We start from the raw sequence: 21,121 nt of genomic DNA on the forward strand, positions 1-21,121 counted from the left end.
TCGAAGAAGAAAATTATATTTTTAATGGAAAAAGAGACAATTTCAAAAGAAGTCTTTATGTGAATCATCTGAACGTGCTGCACGTTTACAGCACAGGAGCAAACTCCACTAGAAAAATGTGTGCTTTCTCTATGTTTTAGTGTCAAGAATAACTCACAATCACAGCATTTTTAAAGCTAAATTTTCCTTTAGATCAGACATTATGAGACCCTGTTTCTGTTTTCTTATTCTGGGATTCAGAAGCAATCTCAGAATAAAGAAAATAAAGCATCTTATAAAACATATCTTTAAAAAAATATTCATTTTTACTGGTCACAGCAGGTCATCTTGAAAATTAATGTTTGATTGTTCAGGTGAAACAACTGTTTTACAAAACCTATGAAATGAAGAAGGAACCCTCATGCAGTGTATTGTATCTGATGTAAAACCAGATATGAACATCATTGTTTGAAAGCAGTCTGAAGTGCAGTTCTACAGTTGATCGTGTTGTGCCGTCTATGCAGGTCTCTATCCATCCCTTCAAACGTACTCTGAGCGCTTCCTGAAGTTAACGTCTGTACTCATCACCTGGTACCTCCGCTGCAGCACGGGCTGAGGCTCCACTTGGGAACACAAGCAAGAGGAGACCAGGAGCAGCCCGGCCACTATGAGGAGAAATCCTCCCGCCCAGCCGCAGAACAAGGCGTCTCCAAACTCCCATCTTGGCACCACTTCAGGTACTTTATCATCAAAGAAATGTATCACGGCTAAATGGGCCATGTAGGACACAGGGATCAGACACAGCACTCCAGAAACCATCCCCAGCAGCCCCCCTGTGATGGTCAAAACCCTCTTGGTTCGATACCCTCCACGGTCTTTACAGCTGTTGACCAGGTGAAGTCCAGGTATAGCTACCAGGATTCCCAGCATGCCCACAGTGAGAGAAGCACACATGAGGATGCGGGCCAGCTTGAGGTCACTGGAGAGGCCCAGCAGGCTGTCATAAGCCCTACACTCCATACCCCCAACATCCTGGACCACGCAGGTCTCCCACAGGCCCAGCTCATAGCTCTCCACAGGCAGCAGCGCCGTGGACATGGTCAGCCACTGCGGTAAGATGGTGGTGGTTAGAGCGCACAGCCACGCTCCGACATAGACCAGCATCCCCAGCAGCTCCAAAGCGCAGGCGCACGTGTCCATCTCTCTCTCTCTCTCTCTCTCTCTCTCTCTCTCTCTCTGGCCTCCACGCTTGACAGAGCCACAAGAGTTCTTCTTCTTCTCTGGAGAGGCCTGTTGACGTCCAGTAGGGACAGAGGCTGCTCACAACACCTGGTAATTACAGTTGACTGCTCGGTCTCTGAACTCGGAGCTCTTTCACGAACAGCTCCCACTCAGAGGAGCACACATCTTCTGCTGCAGGGAGGAGAGGGGGCCTGTTCGGCCCTCCCCTTTGTGGTCCTCCTGCTCCCGCTGCTATGCCAATGGGCAGCAGGGGCAGAGGCAGAGATGACCAGGCGGCCATAAGATCACTATCAAATGCTTTTGTTCTACGATAGCGGGGCCACAGGGGATGTCATCAGATGAAGGCAGGATATTATTTTCTCATTTTTATGTTGGAAATGCTCCCTGACGTCTATTTTTGCATCCTGTTTGCCCTCAGAGAGACAGCAGAGCAAACAAATAAACATGGGCAACACAGGGCTGTAAAGTCAGGTTGTTTTTTTTATAAAAATGCCAAAGATAAGCTTCTTGTAAACTGAGCTGCCTCCAGAGATACAATAAAACCTCCTCTTTTAAATCAATGTGATTAACATTCGGATGTCTTGCCACAGCACTCATACTTTCCTCATGAGCATGTATGTTGCTGAGGAAACTGCCTTTATAATGTGTCATAAAGACACTCGTCCATATGGATTTAGCCTTAATTATTTTATTTTCCATGTAAGGAAAATTAAATTTGCAACATTTTTTGTGTATCTATTGAATAATAATATGTTGGTTTTTTTGTTCATCATTTTGGGATAGCTGGTGTCACAGTCAGGCTTTCTGCTGCATGTGACTGAAACAGAAACAACACTGCAGCTTATTGTGTGCACTCATATGAATACTACATAGCCTGTGGGAAATGGACGTAGGAGGCTATAGATCAAAGCTGTGATGTGAGAAAATGTTTCCCAGCCACACACGCACACACACACACACACACACACACCCACACACACACACTGCTGTACACAACTCCAAATAAACACACAAACAAAAATGCACAGATAAAATCCCTGGCCTGCTACACCCCTCCTCCTCTGGAGAAGAAAACGCTCAGCTGACTGCAGACACACACACACACACACACACACAGTCTGGTGTGCTGGTATAAGGTCGCAGCAGGGGTACATTTGGCTGCTGCACTGGGGCCTGGAATGACAGGCACTTCCAAAGTCCAACATTTTCCTCCACAGTCTCAAAAACACAACTTTAGAGTAACATCTCCGCAGTGACGCGAGTGTAAAGAAGCTACTTGTCAGAATCACTACCTGTTTGACAACAGAAATTCCCGCTCAGTGGAAATTCCACTTGAATTTCATGCCACGCTGAATTTCAGTGACTTCACAAGAAGTTGGAAGGAAGCTATGAGGAAATAAGTTCAGTTGGTGGTGTTACAGTTCCTGCTGGTCACAGATAGAGGTCGACAGGGGTCCTGGATGTCAAAGAACTAAATCCAGCACCTTCTTGACAGAGTTCAATCCAAACACTTATACATACATAATATTGATTAATGTTTATCTATTTTATCTATCTATTAATGTTATATCTCTATTGATATAATGTTGTTCTATCGTGTCTCATATTCTGTGTTTTTCTGTCCTTCATGTTTATTTATTCCATTTCTAATCAGTATTCAGTGGCCATGAGGATTTAATGTGGCTCTGACCCCTGACCTGGATCAGAACTGTGAAACTGGCTGCTCTTGTTGTGAAGAAAGACATTCTAACTTTTATTCTTTGGTGCTCTCTGTGCTAAGTTGTTCCCTCTATCTACTCAGCACTGCTCTCATTGATGTCTATGGATTTGATTTAGACTGGAAGAATAAGAAAAAGGCAAAACGGCATCAGCACCACAGAGCACACTCATCGGCAGAGATGGCTCCCTGTTTTCCTCTGGGTATAATGCATAGATTAGTTAATAAGTGTTAATTAGTTTGTGGTAATTTGAGCACACATGTATTTTGCAAAATCTGCACCATGTAAGCCGAATATATATATTGAAATAATAACATCTGCTCAAAACTAGATTTTACCTCAGGGCCCCCTCATAAGACAGACAAGAATAATACAGATTTGGTCATAATACAGTTGTTGCCTTAAAGCCCCTGTAATTTCATGTTTGGTGCTTTAGTGGTGCACACATTTTTAACAAATTAGGTAATTAATAGTTAATTAACGTGATGCAGATTCATTGCTACACTGTGAAACTGGAGCCTTCAGGCGTAAGGTCTGGGACCCCGGAGCAGCTCTCTTATCCAGCCTTACACATCCATAATGTAGGAGGGCAACACAGAGAGAAGCGCCTCATGTTTACGGGTTCATTTGACAGCTTGTGTCCCGCTGCTTTATCTGGGGCGGCCGCCAGGTGGCGCTGCTGCACCGCCGGGACAAGCCCGCAGTCAACAACAAGCCACGGGTTTGTCTGTGCCCGGGGGAGTGGTCCCTGGCTGGAATATCTTAAAGTTCAACAGGCCGAAACTACTGATTGATTCAGTGATGTTCTCTGTTTATGTAGTCATATTTTATTGTATTAGGTTAATGAGCAGTTAAGTTGCATTACTCCACAGGTTTGTTGTTTTAAAGCTGAGCAGCAACTTCGCTAAACCCGTCCTCGCTGCTGCCTCTTTAACCCAGAGAGACGTCGGGGAGGTGGGAGAGAAAACACATGTGAAACTGTTCGCAGCGACATTAAACTTTCATGAAAGCGTTGAGCTCTGAAGTTTCCCCATTGGACAGAGCAGCTCGCTCAGCCGTGCGTCCGACCACTTATGCAAATCGGCTCTACCCGAATATGGACACGGAGGAATGAAATATGGTGGAGGAGGCGAACATGGAGGGCCGAGGACCGTGAGAGCGCAGCGCCGCTGTTTTTCGGGGGTTGTGAGAAGAAGAGTGGATGTACCTCCGGTGGGACTTTTTCAGCGGAGAACCTCGGTGGAAACTTTTGTATTTGCGTCTCTGTTCTTTGCGCGGACAAGTGCGTCGAGGTGGAGTTTGTTGTAATGCAGTGAAGACCGACTTTTTCGGGGGGATAAAAAGCAGGGCAGGGGGCTTCTGCCCTCTCACCGTCCCGACGCTATGCCGTGGGTCAGCGGCGGTAAGCGGCGAGAGAGCTCGGAGCTGCCGCTGCCCGCGGGCTGGGAGGAAGCCCGGGATTACGACGGCAGAGTCTTCTTCATCGACCACAATACCCGGCAAACTTCGTGGATTGACCCCAGAGATAGGTACGTTAGAGGCCCGGGAGCACCGCGACCACTCGCAGTCACACAAAGTAATGTCGATTCAACAACAAACTGCCTGAACTCACTGGAGGAGATGCCAGGGCGGCTGGAGGGAGGGGGCGACGACTACAAGTCAGGGCAGTTTAGTTTAGTTTTGGGGGCCAGGGCAGTAAATTCTGCCCCATTCCCCTTTAATGAGACACCAGGCTGCGGTGGATACTGTAGCCGCGACCGATGAATCAGCTGAGATTTGGCAGCAGTGGAGGCCTCCCCACCTCTTGATGAAGTTCCCATGCAAACACGGGATGTAACGCCCATGGTCACCGACAGTACAGCTGCTGCTGTTATTATATGTCCAGTGTGTCTCTTTAAACGTAAAATATGAGCGTTTTTGTTTGAAATGAGATGGATTTACTCAGCAGATCAGCCTTTCCGGTTTGTTATGTTTCAGAGGAGGTGGGTATCACCTAACTGCTCACAACAAACCCTGTCAGTCTGGTCCTCTGAGTTTTAGTGCTCTGTCTCTTCTTCAGTAAATGTCTGTCCCAGACTTCAGTCATTACCACTCATCGCTAAGATCTGTAGATGTATGACTTCCAGTGACCTGAAACATTCCTGGTTCACACACCTAACACAGAGACCTATTGTTATCCAGCTCCCCAGTCCTCTTCATACAAAGACACATCTTTAAGACCAGCAGTGTGTCGAGTACGCCTGCTCTGGGATGTAGCAGTTCATCCCAAATCACCCTTAATGTGTGTTTCACTGGATTTGAGGAGAATGGAGGTCAGTACGACGAGAGCTTTAAACTCCAACTCCCAGAAATCTTTGTGAAAAAATGTCAGGAATGCTAGTTGGGCCACTGGGAAAGCTGCAAGGATGTGCTTTTGTGGGGACTGGGATTTCACCAGCCCAGAAACAGGCTCAATCAGGCATTCAGAGCAGACTTTGTGAGATTACTGGGAATTATTTTAACTCTGCTGCATTATGAGGGAAAGGCAGAAATTCTCAAAAACAACACTTTAAGTGTGGCCGGAGACGCAAGTCCAGTTTGAATTTCCATCTCTGAGTAAATGTGCTTACCTGTTGCTGCATACATCACATTTTAAACCAGATTTCTTGCAGCTGATTTCCACAGTAGGAATGTAGTAGCTCCATGTCATCTAGATAAGAGGAACCTGATTTCCTTCAAGGCCCCCTCCTCCCTGCGAGTTGATTAACTATTGTTAAGTGAAGCTGATAGCAGTTTCACAAGATCTTCTACCCGTCGGCGTTTGAAAGGGGGGAACTCTGGGGGTTTTATGTTTGCATGACTAAAGACTGTTTTCTGCATTTGTTCTGGTGCTGCTCGGTGATTTATAGGTTATCTCGACCAGAGGAATGTCTGTCACCACCTGACACAGACTTTCCAATAAATCACATTACTACACAGCAGTAAAAGCTGACTTTCTGCTAACATGCAACAGATACAAAAAGGTGTCAGCTATTCAGTCGGTGCTGCTGTGCTGTAAAAAAAAATAGGTCTTTCCATCAGCTGCATTTAAATGGATGGTTTGCATGCCACTCAGGCACGATGAGGATGGAAGGGGCAGAGAGATGAATGCAGCGATGATAAAAGTTTCATACTTTCCCCCGTCAGAGCTCAGCTTGATCGTTAAAGTACAGCAAAAATCAGAGGCTGATAGTTTTAGGTTTGTCTACTGGTATCTACCTCATACTGCTATAGGCCTTCTTCCTCATGAGTTTCAGGCTTAAACAAAGTGTGATGTACTGAGAGAAGAAACAAAGTGATTGTTATCAGATTCCTCAGATGTGTTGTGCATGGGATCAGAAAAATGGTGCAGGCTGTAAGCAGTGATGTTTAAATACCAGACAGCGAGGAGGAAGACCAGCTTCTTACGACCAGTGTTTTTTAAACGTTGACAGACTAGGCATATTTTCTTCTTGGCTTATATTAGTTTAACTGGTCAGACTGTAATAAATCAGAAGATTAATTGATCTGTTCATATAAAAGCCTTCAGAACTCTAGTTTTAGTTCAGAGTTAATATCTTTATTTATTTTTTGACTAATCTGCTCTCTTGAATAATCGTTTGGTCTTTAAAGTGTTGGAAAATAGTGGAAAATGCACATCACCATTTCTGAAAACCCAGGATCACATATTCAGATGACTTGTTTTGGCCGACCAACAGTTTTCATATAAGACTGAACAAACAGGAAATATTCACATTTAAGATGCTGCGATCTGTGATTTTCTTGACATTTTGCTTTAAACTGACTCAAACAATTACTAAAATGAAGTGGAATCTTTTACTGTGGATCAGTTGGAAAATGTTACCAAGTCAGCGTTTGCTGGGCCGTGGTAGTTTGTGTTGGAGACTGACAGGGCAAGTGTGAAGTTTAGGGGACTGAAACACGCCTTATTTGGCAGGGATCAAACTCATATTTTGGGAATAATATGATGTGTGTATGAAGCCATAACCGCTGCCTCAGGAGCTCCTCTTCAACCCATGATGCTCAAGAAAAACAAAAGCTCAGTGTAACAGCTCATGTGAACACCTTGTGTGTCACTGCTGAGTTCAGGTACCACCATCCTGTGATGTGGCGTGTCGCACAGCTCGCAGCGAGGCTCGACCGATGTGTTCGACCCGCAGAGAGGCTGTGACGGAGCTCCCGCCGGTGCAGGGGAGGAACTGGATGGATCTGTGTGAACGCAGATGCAGAAGAGCAGAATCTTCTGTTTATCGTCACGATGAGATCACCTAACCTTTAAGAACAAATAGAAATCTCTCAAACCGTCTCCATCCCCCAGTGCTCGCTGTGTCCACTCTGGATGCTGATTAGAGGACGGTGGATACCTTGAGCAGCTTGGGGCGGCCCTGCCAGCTCCTGCAGATAAGCTGAGCTGTGCTGTGGGGCTTTTATGTGGCAGTGGAATGAGCGTTATGTTAGGCATGCCTACGCTAATGCCCAGGGGCTCTGCTTGCTCGCGGCCCCAGACAAAGCAGCAGAACAGAGGCAGTTCCCACGTGTCTGCCTCCTCCTCTCCATCCCGGGCCCCGTAGGCCTCCTTTATTAGCTCTGTTATGCAACAGTCATGGCCGGCCTGCCGCTCAGCAAAGGGAGGCCTTTATGCTTGGTCACAAAGCACACCAAATTCAATTATTCTGGAAAGGGTGAGCTGTGTTTCCAGCACCGAAAGGTTATTCACATGCGCTGAACCCCGCTGTTATTTTGCTTCCCCCAGTGTTTTCATTATGATGGCTCTTTTTTGTCTTCTGGTGGGGGGAGGTGACGAACATGCCATTGCTTGATCCGGTGTCATTTTTGCCGTATGTGTTTTCTGTGTTTCTTTTTCATCAGCAGACAATGTGCTTCAGCTTTCACCTCGCTCCTCTTTCTGGAAGTTCAGACCACTTTCCTGCAGCAGTTAGTGCCGCCGTGTTACAGCTGTTGCTCCCTGTGATGTCCGTGTTACTGGATGATTTACAATGATTAAAAACATGTTTGGAATATGTGTTGATGGCTCTTCTGAAGCAGCCGTAGTCAGCAGCAGTCAAAGATTGTAGCTGGTTTGTGTTTAATGTGTATATTGTGAAGAATGCTACCTAAACAGGACATGCCAAACTCAGTGCACCAACCTCCAGCTTTGGGCCACCATTGTTTTTTTTGGGGTTTTTTTTTTTTTTCAACCATTGTTGACAACGCTGGCTCTACCCGTTCTGTGTGTGGCACTTTCTGGATTTAACTTTTTCAAATCCCAAACTGTCTGAGCTGAGAAAGAAGTAAAAAAAATCTTTTTGATAAACTTCACTCTTAAATGAGCACTTTAACTTTAACACATCCTCTTTAGCATTTATGAGCAATATATAAACACTTGTGTGTGGAACAGTATAATGTAGCTATGAGCTGATGTGAGGGCAAGTGTCTGTTAATGTACATCATTTGTCAACATCATTTGTCAACAATTACAACATTTTTATATGATGAGTTACACCTGTGCTGTATTCTCACATTAACTGTTCATACACCAGCATTCAGTTATGGATGCTTTAGTTGTTGTTATTATTGATTGATTTTAACACTAAAAATGTGCGTGTATCTGCTTACAACTACATTACATTGTGTTAGAAATGTTTATTGAATGTTTTTACATTGCTTACAAATGTTGAATGGGTGAGTTTTAGGAAACATTTTGGAAAATGGTAAAGTGGTAAATGGACTGCACTTACATGATGCTTTTCTAGTCTGATTGACCACTCACAGCGATTTACACTATAAATTCACCCATTCACACACATTTATACAGTGTTTCTACCACACACACACACACACACACACACACACACACACACACACTGATGGAACGGCCATCAGAGGCAATTCAGGGAAAACATGCTTATTCACTTTCTTGTGGACAATTAGATGCCACACTCAGGTCTGAACATCTGACACCACCACTGGCTGCTGGTTAGCTTAACTTAGCACAATGACTGGAAACGGGGTGGGGTGGGGTGGGGTGGGGGTGGGGGGGGCAGCTAGCTTGGCTTGGCTGTGTTCAGAATGAAAAAAAATAAGCCTACCAACACCTCTAAAGCTCAGTAGTTAACACATTATGTGCCAGACTACTTCCTGGCAAGGTGCTGTGACTTCCTGCAGCCTCCGCTGGTCACAGACCTGATGAGGCTCTAGCTTCCAGATGCTGGAAGGCAGGTTTTTGAACAGACATGGGCTAATAGCTCCTCCATGTTGCCAGTCTTTGTGCTAAGCTAAGACTGACTGGCTGCTGGCCGTAGCTACATATAAACCATACAGACATGAGAGAGAAAGAGAGGAATCACTGGTCACATATAACTCAGCAAGAAAACGAAAGAGCATATTTCTCAAAAAAAACCAAAATATTTATTTAAAACAGTGTAATGGCTTTTTGATCAAGTATTGTGGTGATAGACTGTATATGAAGATGGACGTCACCCACAGGTTTCTGAAGAGTAGATTTGGCAGCATCTGACTCCGCCTGACTCCTCGTTGATTAAAAACTGGAAAAAAGAGGTGGGGCGTGTGTGGAGCTGAGACTTCGGTGCATGACGACTTGTGGCTAGCATACACTCACCCACCTGTCACTTAAAGCGGCACACCCTTAATTATATGCAGAATATTAAGCCTCAATAAAATGTAAACAGGTGAGTTATATAAAAATTCACCCTTGTACAGTTTTTGTACTAAGCTGTAAACATGTTTATTTCTGCTGTACAGTTGGACTTTTTAACATGAGAGTCTATGGGGACTGACTCACTGTTGGAGACTGACTCTAGTGGTCATTAGAGGAACTGCAGCTTTTAGTACTTCGGTGTCGTCTTCCGCATTTTCAGCCGTGGAGGTTGACGCAGAAAGTCGAGTGTTCCTATTTTTTATATGAAAACATCTGGGATCAGGGTGCTGCACTGGTCCTTTCACAGTGACCATTTAATGCACAGTTTCTCAAAGAGACACAAAGTTTTGCATCTGAAGATTTTATAAACGCGTGGCGCTCCTGAACGGTGCTCACAGTGGACCCCACTCTCTGCTCCTGATGAGACGAGCCCTTCCCATGTGTCCAGACGCTGTCTAAATGTGTACAGAGACAGGGATGTTAGGCTACTTATAGAGACCTATTTCTATAAGATTCAACACATAATGGGGGAAGTGGGTGTCCGTCCGTCTGTCAGTCTGTCAGCTGCTTCAAGCCCGGGCTCTGAAATGCTGCACCAGGCCCTCAGAGAGGCTGGACATAAATGGCATTCCTCCCAAAGTTGTTTTCACGTTTCTTTTTTAACACAGAATGGAATTTTTAGTCCAACAATACTTGTGGCCTTTTTTTGTCAGACACTGCGTCTGAGGCCGCCTCCAGAGAGGAGCTAACATTATAGTGAAAACAGGTGATGATTGTGCTGCACATTGGAGTTAAAATGGGAACCTGCAGAATCTTCTCTCATTGCCTGATGCCCGTCTGCGACGCTGTTGTGCGTGTCATCACATTTGTTGTTTTTCCGGTCACACTTGCAATGCTTGTCATCCAGAGGTCAAGCCTCAGTCCTTATTTGTGGACGGCAGCAGCTGGGTTTCTGCGGCGATAGACGATTTGAAGCGGTTGGATAAGTCTGATAATTTCTTTAACAGCTCGTCTGAAGCGACTCTATCTGCTGTTGTATCACTCTAGTGTTTGGTTTATTTATACAGTGAACCATCACACAGTTCAACACCAGTGTCAAAAATGAGTCCCATGTGCACTCCTACACTGGGGAGGCTGCAGTGGGCTGTGGTGACAACTTGACTAAGTTAACACATTTGGTGGAGCAATCAACAACATTTTTAATTTAATATGTACTGACTGAGCTGTGTGAGTGTCTTATACAATCGTGTTAGCGGCTTGAAAACATGTGGCTGTCAAATCTTAGTGAGCTCATTGTGGTCAAGCTGAGGAGCACTAACCCAAATCCAGAGCATTAAAACCTGACTTCTTGGCTTCTGTGATTGAATGTAACAAGGAATATGATTTTAGCAGAGTGCACCGTTTGGCACATCTTAATTGTTGTGGTTGAGAAACAAAAGGCCGCGGAGCTGGTCGGGATGACCAGACCGGACGGGGTCTAGCAGCCCAGACTCCAGTTTCACATGCCTTTCCCAGGCAGCAGCCCGTCGCCAGGCAAAAGAGCCGAGGGTGGGGGGGCTACTACAGATAGAAATATCCTCTGGGATCACCCAGGATGGCACAGATTACTCTAGAATTAGCAAATGTCTTTGACAACTAAATATATTTTGCTGGGAAGTTGTGCGACAGAAGAAGGCCCAGCAGCATTTCAGTCCTCCACAGCTGAACATGCCTGTCATTCTGTCAGACTCTCTTTTCTATTTCAGATATCTGTCTCATTTTCTGTTTCCTCTTAGTCTGAAAGAGGATCCTAAACTTTGGCCCTTATTATTAACCACATTCATTTTCTGTTGGCAGAGCAGCATAGTCATCCATACCAGAATATCCTCATGTTTAAGCCCATTTATTCATTATAAATTTAAATATATTGTACGTAACATTACAACATATTTTTTTATGCCTTTCAGTTTTTCCTGGTGTTAAATTTGTCATCATTTTAAATTCATGTGCTGTACACAGTGAAAACTACGGTGTCCCTGAGAGCTCAACGCACTGCAACTTAAGAAAACACCTTCATCAGTTTGACAACACATGCGCTGCTAAGACTCACAACACGCATGTCTTGAGATACATTTAGACGCAGCGCTGCAACTAATGATTATTTCTATTATCAGTTAGTCTGACGACTCTTTAGTTATTATTAGTTTCCAGGTGATGCCTTCACATGTCGCGTCTTGTCAGATCAACGGTTCCAAACTCAAAGATAATCAGTTTTAAATGAATGTAAAACAGGAAATCAGAGAAGCTGAGAATGTGTCTGCTCTTAAAAACGATCAATTATCCAAATTATTGCAGATTCAGTTTACACAGATTGGATAATTGTTTAATCAGCTAATAATATCAGCTCCAGCTAAAACCTCATCAGATACCTGCTGTTTATTTTTTTTTACTTGACACTGTTGCTCAGCAGTGCAGTAGAAAATCACACAGATGTGACCGAGCTCATGAAACTGAAGAGTCCACGGTCATGTTAGCTTGTACTGAAGCACAGCATTCAGCTAAATCCTGACGTCACCGCGCTAACATGCTAATGTGAAGCGGGTGTAATGTTTACTTTAGTTTACTGTGTTAGCATGCTAACATTTGCTAATTAGCACTGCACCGTGCTGAGGCTGAAGTTTAGCTTGGCAGGTATTTGATCATAAAGCAAACAACTGGAAAATTAAAAATCTGAACTGAGGGATCACCAAGGTATTTACAGTCCTTCAGGTGTTTCTCTTGAGATGTTTCAGTCTGGAGCAAGGTGGTGGACCAGCTGACGCACACTCACACTGACATCCATAAAACTAATAAACATAATGGTCGCTGCCAGCACCTGCTGCAGAGTTACAGTAATCCTACAGGAGTCCTGTAGATGAGACCTGCATTAACCTCTGCTGGGTGATGCACATTGTCGACAGGTCACTGTGTCAGTCTGACAGGAGAGTGACATGATTATTTTTCTCTCTGAACTCATCCGACTCGTTGGGAAAACACTGGCTGATAGAAACGATCATGTTATGTTTAGCTGTAAACTTGTGTGTTTCAAAGGGTTCCATCAGAAATACTCATACACCAAGTACAGCTCTGTGCAGCTTTACGATGTTTGGGCTGAGTCCTGTCTCTAAATGTGTGTCATCAGATTGCTCCTCTCCCGCTGCGTGCTGCTGTGTGTGTCCTCCTCTGTGTGGGTCTGTTGTGCTGCGCAGTGGTTAGAGTCTCCCAAGACCAAGACATGACTTGGACAAACAGAGGCTGCTGTCACAAGACTGCATAATAAACCAAACATTCAGATATTCAGATTCAGATCTGTGAGAGGACGTGTTTCTCCCTCCCTCCCTCTCTCTCTCTCTCTCTCCCTCCCCGGGGAGGTCGGAGGGCAGACCAGCACTGAACTCCCACTGATGTCACATAGTCTCCCGTCCACAGCTCCTCTGTTTTTACAACCATTTCAGCTACATCGCATTTATATCAGAACTACTGTCCTGTTTGTTCTCACTATGACTTCATGTTGTTATGATGCCTCTGATTCTTCTCCCTCAGTCATTGCTTATATAAAACCTGACAACGAAGGTGTGACTGCCTTGTCTGAGTGTTTTTTAAGTATTTACAAGTGCATTTAGTGTCTGGACCTTGTTTACCTTTAACAAACACTTAGAGCAGGAGAAGGTGGGGAGTGTGCTCATGTTTGCCTTTGTTTGTCCCTGTGCTTGGCTCCACACGGCTCATGTGTGCAGGTAATACGTGCTTGTTTACACACTTCTTTTTTTAGGAGAATTGGTTGGTATTTGTTGGGACATTTATCTGTGCTTTTCTAACAAGTGGGCCTGTGGGATGTAGAGATGTTAGAGCTGAAATGATGAGGCAATAAATTGATTTGTTTAGTGGTTCCCAAGCTGGGGAAAGAAACCCCAGGGAGGGTCACAAGATGAATCTAAGAAGTCCTGAAATGAACAACAAGTTCAGAAAGAAGAGCAAACACATTCGGCCTTATAAAGTTGTGTTGTGTTTACTTTTTACGGCTCTGAAATATACAACCTTTGGTGAGGGGGTCGTGAGTTTACTTTACATGGTTTTAAATGGTCTCAAGCCAAAAAGGTTGGCAGCTAATTGGATGGTCAGTTAATGTTCCTCTCCAGACATGTTTTAAACTCTGTAAACATTCTCGGCTATGATTAATATTTTGTTTAATGTGATTTTCCACCATAAAAAGTGAAAAAAAAAATCTGGCACTGGAAGCTCATCTACTCTGACTTCCTCATTGAGAAATTCTGGATCAGGCCTTGGCCCCGCCCACCACCTGCTTGCTCCTGGTCTCCAGGTGACAGAGCAGAGAGCATCAAATGGTTAGAGGAGGAAACATCAGAGAGACTCATCCACATGTTTGAGCCTCAGTCAGACCCAGACTCAGACGAGGAGTCTGAGACCAGAATCAGAACGGATCAGAACGGTTAGCATAGTTAGCATCTTTTATTTGTTTATGTTGTTTGTTTGTCTGCCTCTTTTTGATTGCAATGGGCATTTTTTGCTATTCTTAACATCTATCAATTTATTGTGAAAAATAATGATTTGTGCCATCCATCAATAGTGTAATGTCTATCTCATCATACTGGCCATATACACAAGGCTTCATCACATGGAATCACACATTTACAGCCTCGAAAGTCCTCTGAAGTATTTCTGATCTAATTCAGTGACAGAATTCATAAAGACTTACCTCACCGATTTATTAACCACGATATGTCGGTCTGAGATTTCTGTCATAACAGCAATTATAGGAAGAGCTAATGAACAATAATATTGACTTATCGTCCAGCCCTACATGCAAAGCTGCACGTCAGTGATGTTGCCTGTAGAATTTCCCAAAAATGTGTGAAATGCAAAGGGAGTTTATTGAATTTGAGGCATTGTTGAAGCTTTTTTTTTTTTTTTTTTTTTTTTTGAAGCTCGATGATTCATCATCAGCTTTCAGTCCACCCTAAGAGCACTGAAAGTGCTAATAAAGGCTTTTTTGAGTGTTTTCAGAGAGGAGAAGCGCTTCTGTGTTGACTTCTAAGTTGAATCATCAGCATGTGTCTCAGTGCTGGTGGCATTTCTCTCTAAACCACGTGTTTCCAAACAAGTTGAAGCTGAGATCTGGTGAAGTTTGTCCCGAGTGTGTGCAGAGAGGTGAGCTGCTGCGTCTGTCTCCTGAGGAATGCAGTGCAGAATATCTCAGCTACTCTCTCCGGGCCGTTCCCTCATTGTATGCAATAGCTTGCCGAGATCAGGCCTCATGCACTGTCTGCATTGTGAGCATACTGCGGTGGCTGGGGGTCACGGTCAGTGGACCCTCCTTTTGTCTGCACTGATTGATGGTAATCAGACAGTTACTGGATGTGCTGTCATCAGAGCTGCTGGTTCACAGCTCACTGATATGAGGAGATTAGTAGAGTTAGTTATGTGTCAGCCTGATGTCATTAGCTCTGCCCTGTCAGAGTCACTGTTATAGCCTGACGCAGTGTGTGCCGATGGGGCCCACCGCTACACACATGGTTTAATAAATCATTACACTTTGGCTGCCGTTTATTGCTGACATTTAATCCCTGAAAATTCAAGCTTTAAGAACAAAGTTTACCACTGCAAATTTCAGTTTCATGAATTTGAAAGAATTTTTATCCAATCAAATCAATAGTGTGTATCCAGGCAACCCTGCCAGTAACTGAAGTTGTATAAATCCAGGTTTCACACACAATCATTAGACTAAAATCTGCCAAGGAAAGAAGAGGCAGGTTTCACAATGTAAGCTCAATGATACACCAGAGCGTGTGCTGTCATGTTGTAACTACTGTATGTTTACACGGGTATGAAATCTCAATCATCTAAATCCAAACTAACTTTTTACTGATATACTGGAACACAACTTCAGATTTATGAAATTAGCTGCCCTACACAGACAGAGCAGTAACAACAGAAGAGCCATTTGTATGTTTTTGCTATTGCTACATAGCTAACGTTAGCATTAGCATCTGTTTACTTACCAGTCTAGAAGAAATGTTGTGAGTTCAGAATCAAGCTTCATTCCTTTACTCACCAACAGAGGTCTGTCTCCAGAGGTTGAGAGCAACGCCAATGTTAACTCTTGTCTCTATCACATCTACTGAAGCTAGCATGCTAACCAGCTAGCCACTCGTCACTTTCCGATAGCGACTCACTGCAGCCTCCAATAGAGCGCAACAGGGAAGATGTATTTTTGTAGGCTAACCCAGATGTTAGCATCACCCTGGTTCCCTCGACAACAGCCAATGGGGTTTTTACATTGGCTTTTGAATTACTGCAGAAAATAAACTCTGTGACAAACAACAGTTAAAAAAGCAGGATAATCTTCACAAATGAAGACCACTTTATGATGTTTGAAGCATAAATACAATCAGCAGAAGTAAAACACTAATATTAGGCTAAAAACAAACTACGTCACATGACTTCAGCGTCACCACCACTAATCTTCAACTTTCAGTTTCATTTAGCTCTGGGATCTTCTACAAAAGCCTTTCCTCTTACAAAGTTAGTAACAGTTTGTAAGAGCGCAAATATAAACACAATGAGGCTGTATAGGTGGACGTGCAACTGCCCTTTTTTAACAGACATAAAAGCTTGAAGAAATCACGACTTTTGTATTTACTGACATATTTTATGTTGTAGAATAAAACGTGAAAATGTCTTGGGCTTGTGTTAACCACGGACCTTATTTCAGCCAGCAAGCTAACATGCTAACTAAGTTCTGGGTTTTAGGACTCTATCTGACAATGATGGCCGAAGCTCGTGAAGCGACAATCACCATGTCCAGCAGCAGAGAAAACTTACAAATAGCTCCTGTTAATCATGGATCTACTGAGTGGAAAGTTTTCATTGAACTTAATCACAGTCAACCATAATTTCCACTCAAGCTAAAAGCTGAGTCACTGCTCCTGTGCTAAGCTAACATTAGGCTAGTCACCTGTTTGGCTCGACTAGTTTAATTATTTTTTTCTCCATGACTGAATTTAGCTGCTGCTTTGTTCACATGGGACAACGGATTAAATTGACCTGAGTACCTGAACTAATGTGCTCCTTCCCCCACGGAGCGCTGAGCTGAACACCTTTGTAACCTTGTAACGCACATGCTTGTAAATCTGACAGTCGCTAACGCAGAGTTGTTTCGCAGCGACGTTGTGAGCCTCAGCATATTCACTCTCCAGTATCTTTACTCTTCTTTATGCTTAGTTATTATGTATTTTTTCTTTATCTATTCATTGTTTTGTTTTGTTTTTTACTATTTGTTTATACAATAGCTGAAATTTTGGGTTTGGGTGCTCAGCTAATTAAAAAAAGTTTATTAAATAAGCTGTTATTGGGGATATGAAGACCCAGTAAAAACTGTATGTCACAAGAAATTGTTAATTCTGTTCAAATTAGGGAAAACATAAGAATCACAACTCACCATTTGTCCCTGCTGAAATAATTGACAGTGTTTTAGTCCATTTCAGAAATGCATAAACATTAATGCCTTGGATCCATTCAGACTTTTCATTCATTGTTTGTGTGTGTGTGTGTGTGTGTGTGTGTGTGTGTGTGTGTGTGTGTTTGTGCTGTGAAACAAAAGCTTGGGCAGAAAATATTCTTCAGAGCAAATATTTACTTTTTGTTTCTTCCTCTTTCATTATCATTGTTTCATCACAGACATTAGTTTTTATGGGTGACAGAATCTTTGATTGATGATGATGATGATGATGATGATGATGAAGATGAAATAGAAGGGATAGTGGACACGTGTGATTTAACACGTATGCTGTTATTTCTGAAGCTGATATTAAAGTGAACGTGTGCATTCCTCTGGGTTAGTGTTGCACTGAATAGATTTTAAAACGTTTCAGGATCACTAAACCGCTGACGTTTGCCGACTGTGTTGGAGATGAACTGCCTCTTGGGTGGGAGGAAGTTTACGACCAGCAAGTGGGAGTTTACTACATCGACCACATCAACAGTGAGTATATTGTGTCATTACAGTATCATCATCTGGCCCACTGACCCTCAGATTTCTGTGTTTTTACCTTGTTGTCATGCAGCTTTGCTCAAAATTGAATAACACCACAGTTCACCTCCAAGAAATCACAACAGACACATATTTTTAATTCATGTTATCAAACGTCTTCCCAGGATTATTTGCTCATTGGTCACTTTTGTCGTGTCCTGTTGTCAGAGACCACCCAGATTGAGAATCCGCGGACTCAATGGCGGCAGGAGCAGGAGCGCATGCTGAAGGAGTACCTCGTGGTGGCCCAGGAGGCCCTCAAAGCCAAGAAGGAGATGTACCTGGTCAAGCAGCAGCGTCTGGAGCTGGCTCAGCAGGAAATGTTGCTCTTCCACGAGCTCTCTGAGGACAACCGCTCCATCACCAGCAGTAAGACGCACTAATGTCCAGCTCTGACCTCACCTCAACTCACCTGACTGTCAGGCCTGGAGATTGTTCATGTGCCCTCAGGAACTGGTGGGGGATGCAGAACTATAGAAAATCTTCCAACACCCTCCCTTTGAATGACATCTACCCAGTTTGCCTCCCGACTCCAGCCAGCTCTCACACACATAGTGTCCAGGGGGTGTCCGCAGACACTGGACCCCGCTTCAGCTCTTACTATATCAAGTTAACTTTAAAAATCATTATCTGACTGTTCTGTCCTTCTCTGTTTCTGTGTTCACAGCGATCTCCGGCTCGTCCTCAAACGCGAAATACGACCCCGACCAAATAAAAGTGGAAATAGCTTGTAGACGAGAGCGGGTAAGTCATTATTCGAGGAGAACAATGGGCTGCAGTGAGGGGCTGTTTTGGGCAGAAAAGGGGGCCGGGGTGTGGCCCCTACAGGATACTGTGGCTCTGGCCCGGGGGCCTCGAGAGGATGAGGATGAGATCATCATCAAAGGGTCAGGCAGAGGCTAGGTTACTGACTCACATGGCCGAGTTAGACATTTCTGTGAGATCAGTCATATGGGTGAGGGTGTTTCCTGGATCAGGGACATTTCAACCTCCAGTGTTGCTCTGAAAAGATGAATAAGAGAATTATAATGTGACTATAGAAATCTGTTAACTGGAACAACACAGTGTGCTACTGTTGTCCCTTTTGATCTTATAATGACCAGCTGAACACTTTCCTCATTGATTGTTTGTTCATAGGTAACAGCCACAAATCAACAAGATAATCTAAAGTAGGCAGCAGAGTCTGGAAATACATCAAAGAGATTTTTGGTTATGTTTCCAGTGGAAAAAGCCACAGCTTCAGTCATTGTATTTCTGTAAATGTCAGAATAATCTTTGACAAACATTTTCAATGAGAGCAAAGCGATGTGGATAAAATCAATGTCACAGCATTAATTATATTTTATATATGTTAATTTATGTTTATTCAACCCTTGGATGTTATGTCATGAAATTAGGGAGAGACGTTCATGGTCCTCAGAGGATAGATCCTAATGACTTTTCATCCAGCGCCATCATCAGGTCAAATTTTCAGTTTGTCTCTTTGGTGTTAAAATAATGACATTCCCATCAGCATCAGCCCCTATACACTAATGTGATCTATATCTCCATATATTGAATTTCTATATATGACATATACAACATATAAAATAAAACTACAAATGTAAAATATTTCCATGAAACCTGTTAGAAGTAATAATTTCATATCTTGACACATATGTCTACCCCATACAAATATGTGTGTTTGCTTATATTGTAGACATGTGTTACATAAATATATCCACCCCAAAGCCTGTCAGTATATGGTGATATTATGTACAGTGGGTTACAAAAGTCTGAGACACCTCTCCCAGAGTGTGAAAATAGACATGTTTAAAATGAATGAGAAATAAATTGGAAAAACATATATAAACATATATCATTTTTATAAGTTTGTTGTTTTAATAGAGATATACTTTATTTATCCTGTGGGGGAATTCAAAATGATATGATAATAAACTTGTATATTTAAGTTGAATATATATTGTTAACATATATGTTAACATGTTATACCATGTAAAAATTCATATATATACATATATGCATATAAATTTTACTGTGGGTATTTCATAAGATTTTATAAATTAATGTCCTCATATATCCAGAGGATGTATACGTGTGTGATATTAATAATAATAATAGTAATAATAATATAGGGACATACTGTATATGTCATATATTACATATATTATCACTGAATTATTGCTCAGCTCTTTTTTAAATGACATAATACTCTAAAAGCTCTGTAGGTCACATTTTACAGCCACATCACGTCCTTCTACCTGAGTAACAAGCCACAGTAACAGATAAAATGTTAGAATTTTTCCAGAATAAGACATCACTGTCAGAGAGACGCCTCGGTGTGGGATCTAGTGTGAATGGACGTGTGCATGTACACCTCTGCGTAAACACAGCCAGGCATTCCTGTGTGGGAATAGTCATGACTAAGCAGTTCTGACCGGTGGTGGTGGTGAGAGAAGCCCATTGTGCGCCATGCTAACCCGGTGCTCGGCCTTGTGTCCCGCAGCTCTCCAGACTGAAGCAAGAGCTGGCCCAGGTGAAGCAGGAGCTGCAGTATAAGGAAATGGGAGTGGAGACCCTGCAGGAGTGAGTGTTCCTCTGCCTCTGTGTGTCCCAGGCCCACCCTTCCTCCCATGGCCACCCTTCTCCTTCCTACGACCCCCGGCCCCGCTGCTCCCCACCCAGCAGCCCTTTCCCTTTTCATTCCCTCTCACCCTCAGTGTTGGCTGTCGTCCTGTCGTCCTGTCTTTATTCTCTTTCCTCTCCACATGTCTCCTTGGTTTCATCTCATGTAGTTTGTCAAGTTTTCAAATATCCTGAAATATCCTTTTTTTAATTTCTGCGCCACTTTTTAAGTTTTTCACATGATTATAGTTTATTTTCATTATTAGACACTCTTCGGTTCATTGGATGATAAAGCTGGAATCCTGCTGTTTTTTTATAAGATGACATTTTAAATATATTTATTCAGCTGTGACCTGACGGGGAAGGGTTTGTTGGGATTACAAATATCTGGATCAGAAACCCTTTGACCCACATAGAAAATGATTTTCAGAGAATAATCAGGAGATACTCTGCTTTAGCTTTTAGTTTAGAGGCAGTTTCCCACTTTCCTTTAGTTTGTGTTGGTATTTAAACACACAAACACACACACACACACACACACACATACAGCGTCTTTCTGTGCTGGGAACATTTCACAGCGGTTCCAAATTTCATGTTAGAAATAGAAGCTCCGCCTCTCGGAGGGAAAAAGGAGAGCGTTTGAGAAAAGGCAAATGGAGGGAGTTTTTGATGGAATAGGGGACTCCACCTCAGGAAGAGGATGCACCAGTGGAGTGCAGGGAGCCAAGGCTCAGCCTGGAGAGGAAGTTGCTGCATGGAGAGGGGAGGGTGGGGGTGGCGTGTGTGTGTGTGTGTGTGTGTGTGTGTGTGTGG

General features: G+C 43.3%; 2 protein-coding genes across 2 annotated transcripts in view; one reads left to right on the forward strand and one right to left on the reverse strand.

The window, feature by feature from the left end:
• Positions 1-2,323, reverse strand: LOC139626649 (putative claudin-24). Its single transcript, XM_071487062.1, has one exon. The coding sequence runs from the start codon at positions 1,177-1,179 to the stop codon at positions 520-522; it is 660 nt and encodes a 219-aa protein (XP_071343163.1). The 5' UTR covers positions 1,180-2,323; the 3' UTR covers positions 1-519.
• Positions 2,324-3,694: 1,371 nt separating this feature from the next.
• wwc3 (WWC family member 3) overlaps positions 3,695-21,121 on the forward strand; it is a 37,252-nt gene continuing 19,825 nt past the window's right edge. Inside the window, exons 1-5 of the mRNA XM_071487055.1 lie at positions 3,695-4,468; positions 17,526-17,635; positions 17,852-18,052; positions 18,351-18,427; positions 20,190-20,269. Coding sequence (XP_071343156.1) covers positions 4,323-4,468; positions 17,526-17,635; positions 17,852-18,052; positions 18,351-18,427; positions 20,190-20,269 — 614 coding nt within the window. The 5' untranslated portion in view covers positions 3,695-4,322. The remainder of the gene's footprint in view (positions 4,469-17,525; positions 17,636-17,851; positions 18,053-18,350; positions 18,428-20,189; positions 20,270-21,121) is intronic.

The sequence above is a fragment of the Trachinotus anak genome, unplaced genomic scaffold (genome assembly GCF_046630095.1).
Source record: "Trachinotus anak isolate AG129_WGS33_773 ecotype Australia unplaced genomic scaffold, CSIRO_AGI_Tana_v1 ptg000010l, whole genome shotgun sequence".
In the NCBI taxonomy this organism is placed as follows: Eukaryota; Metazoa; Chordata; class Actinopteri; order Carangiformes; family Carangidae; genus Trachinotus; species Trachinotus anak.

What these genes read in the sequence shown, in the direction of transcription:
- LOC139626649 (XM_071487062.1), bottom strand. Translation starts at nt 1,179, where the DNA reads ATGGACACGTGCGCCTGCGCTTTGGAGCTGCTGGGGATGCTGGTCTAT.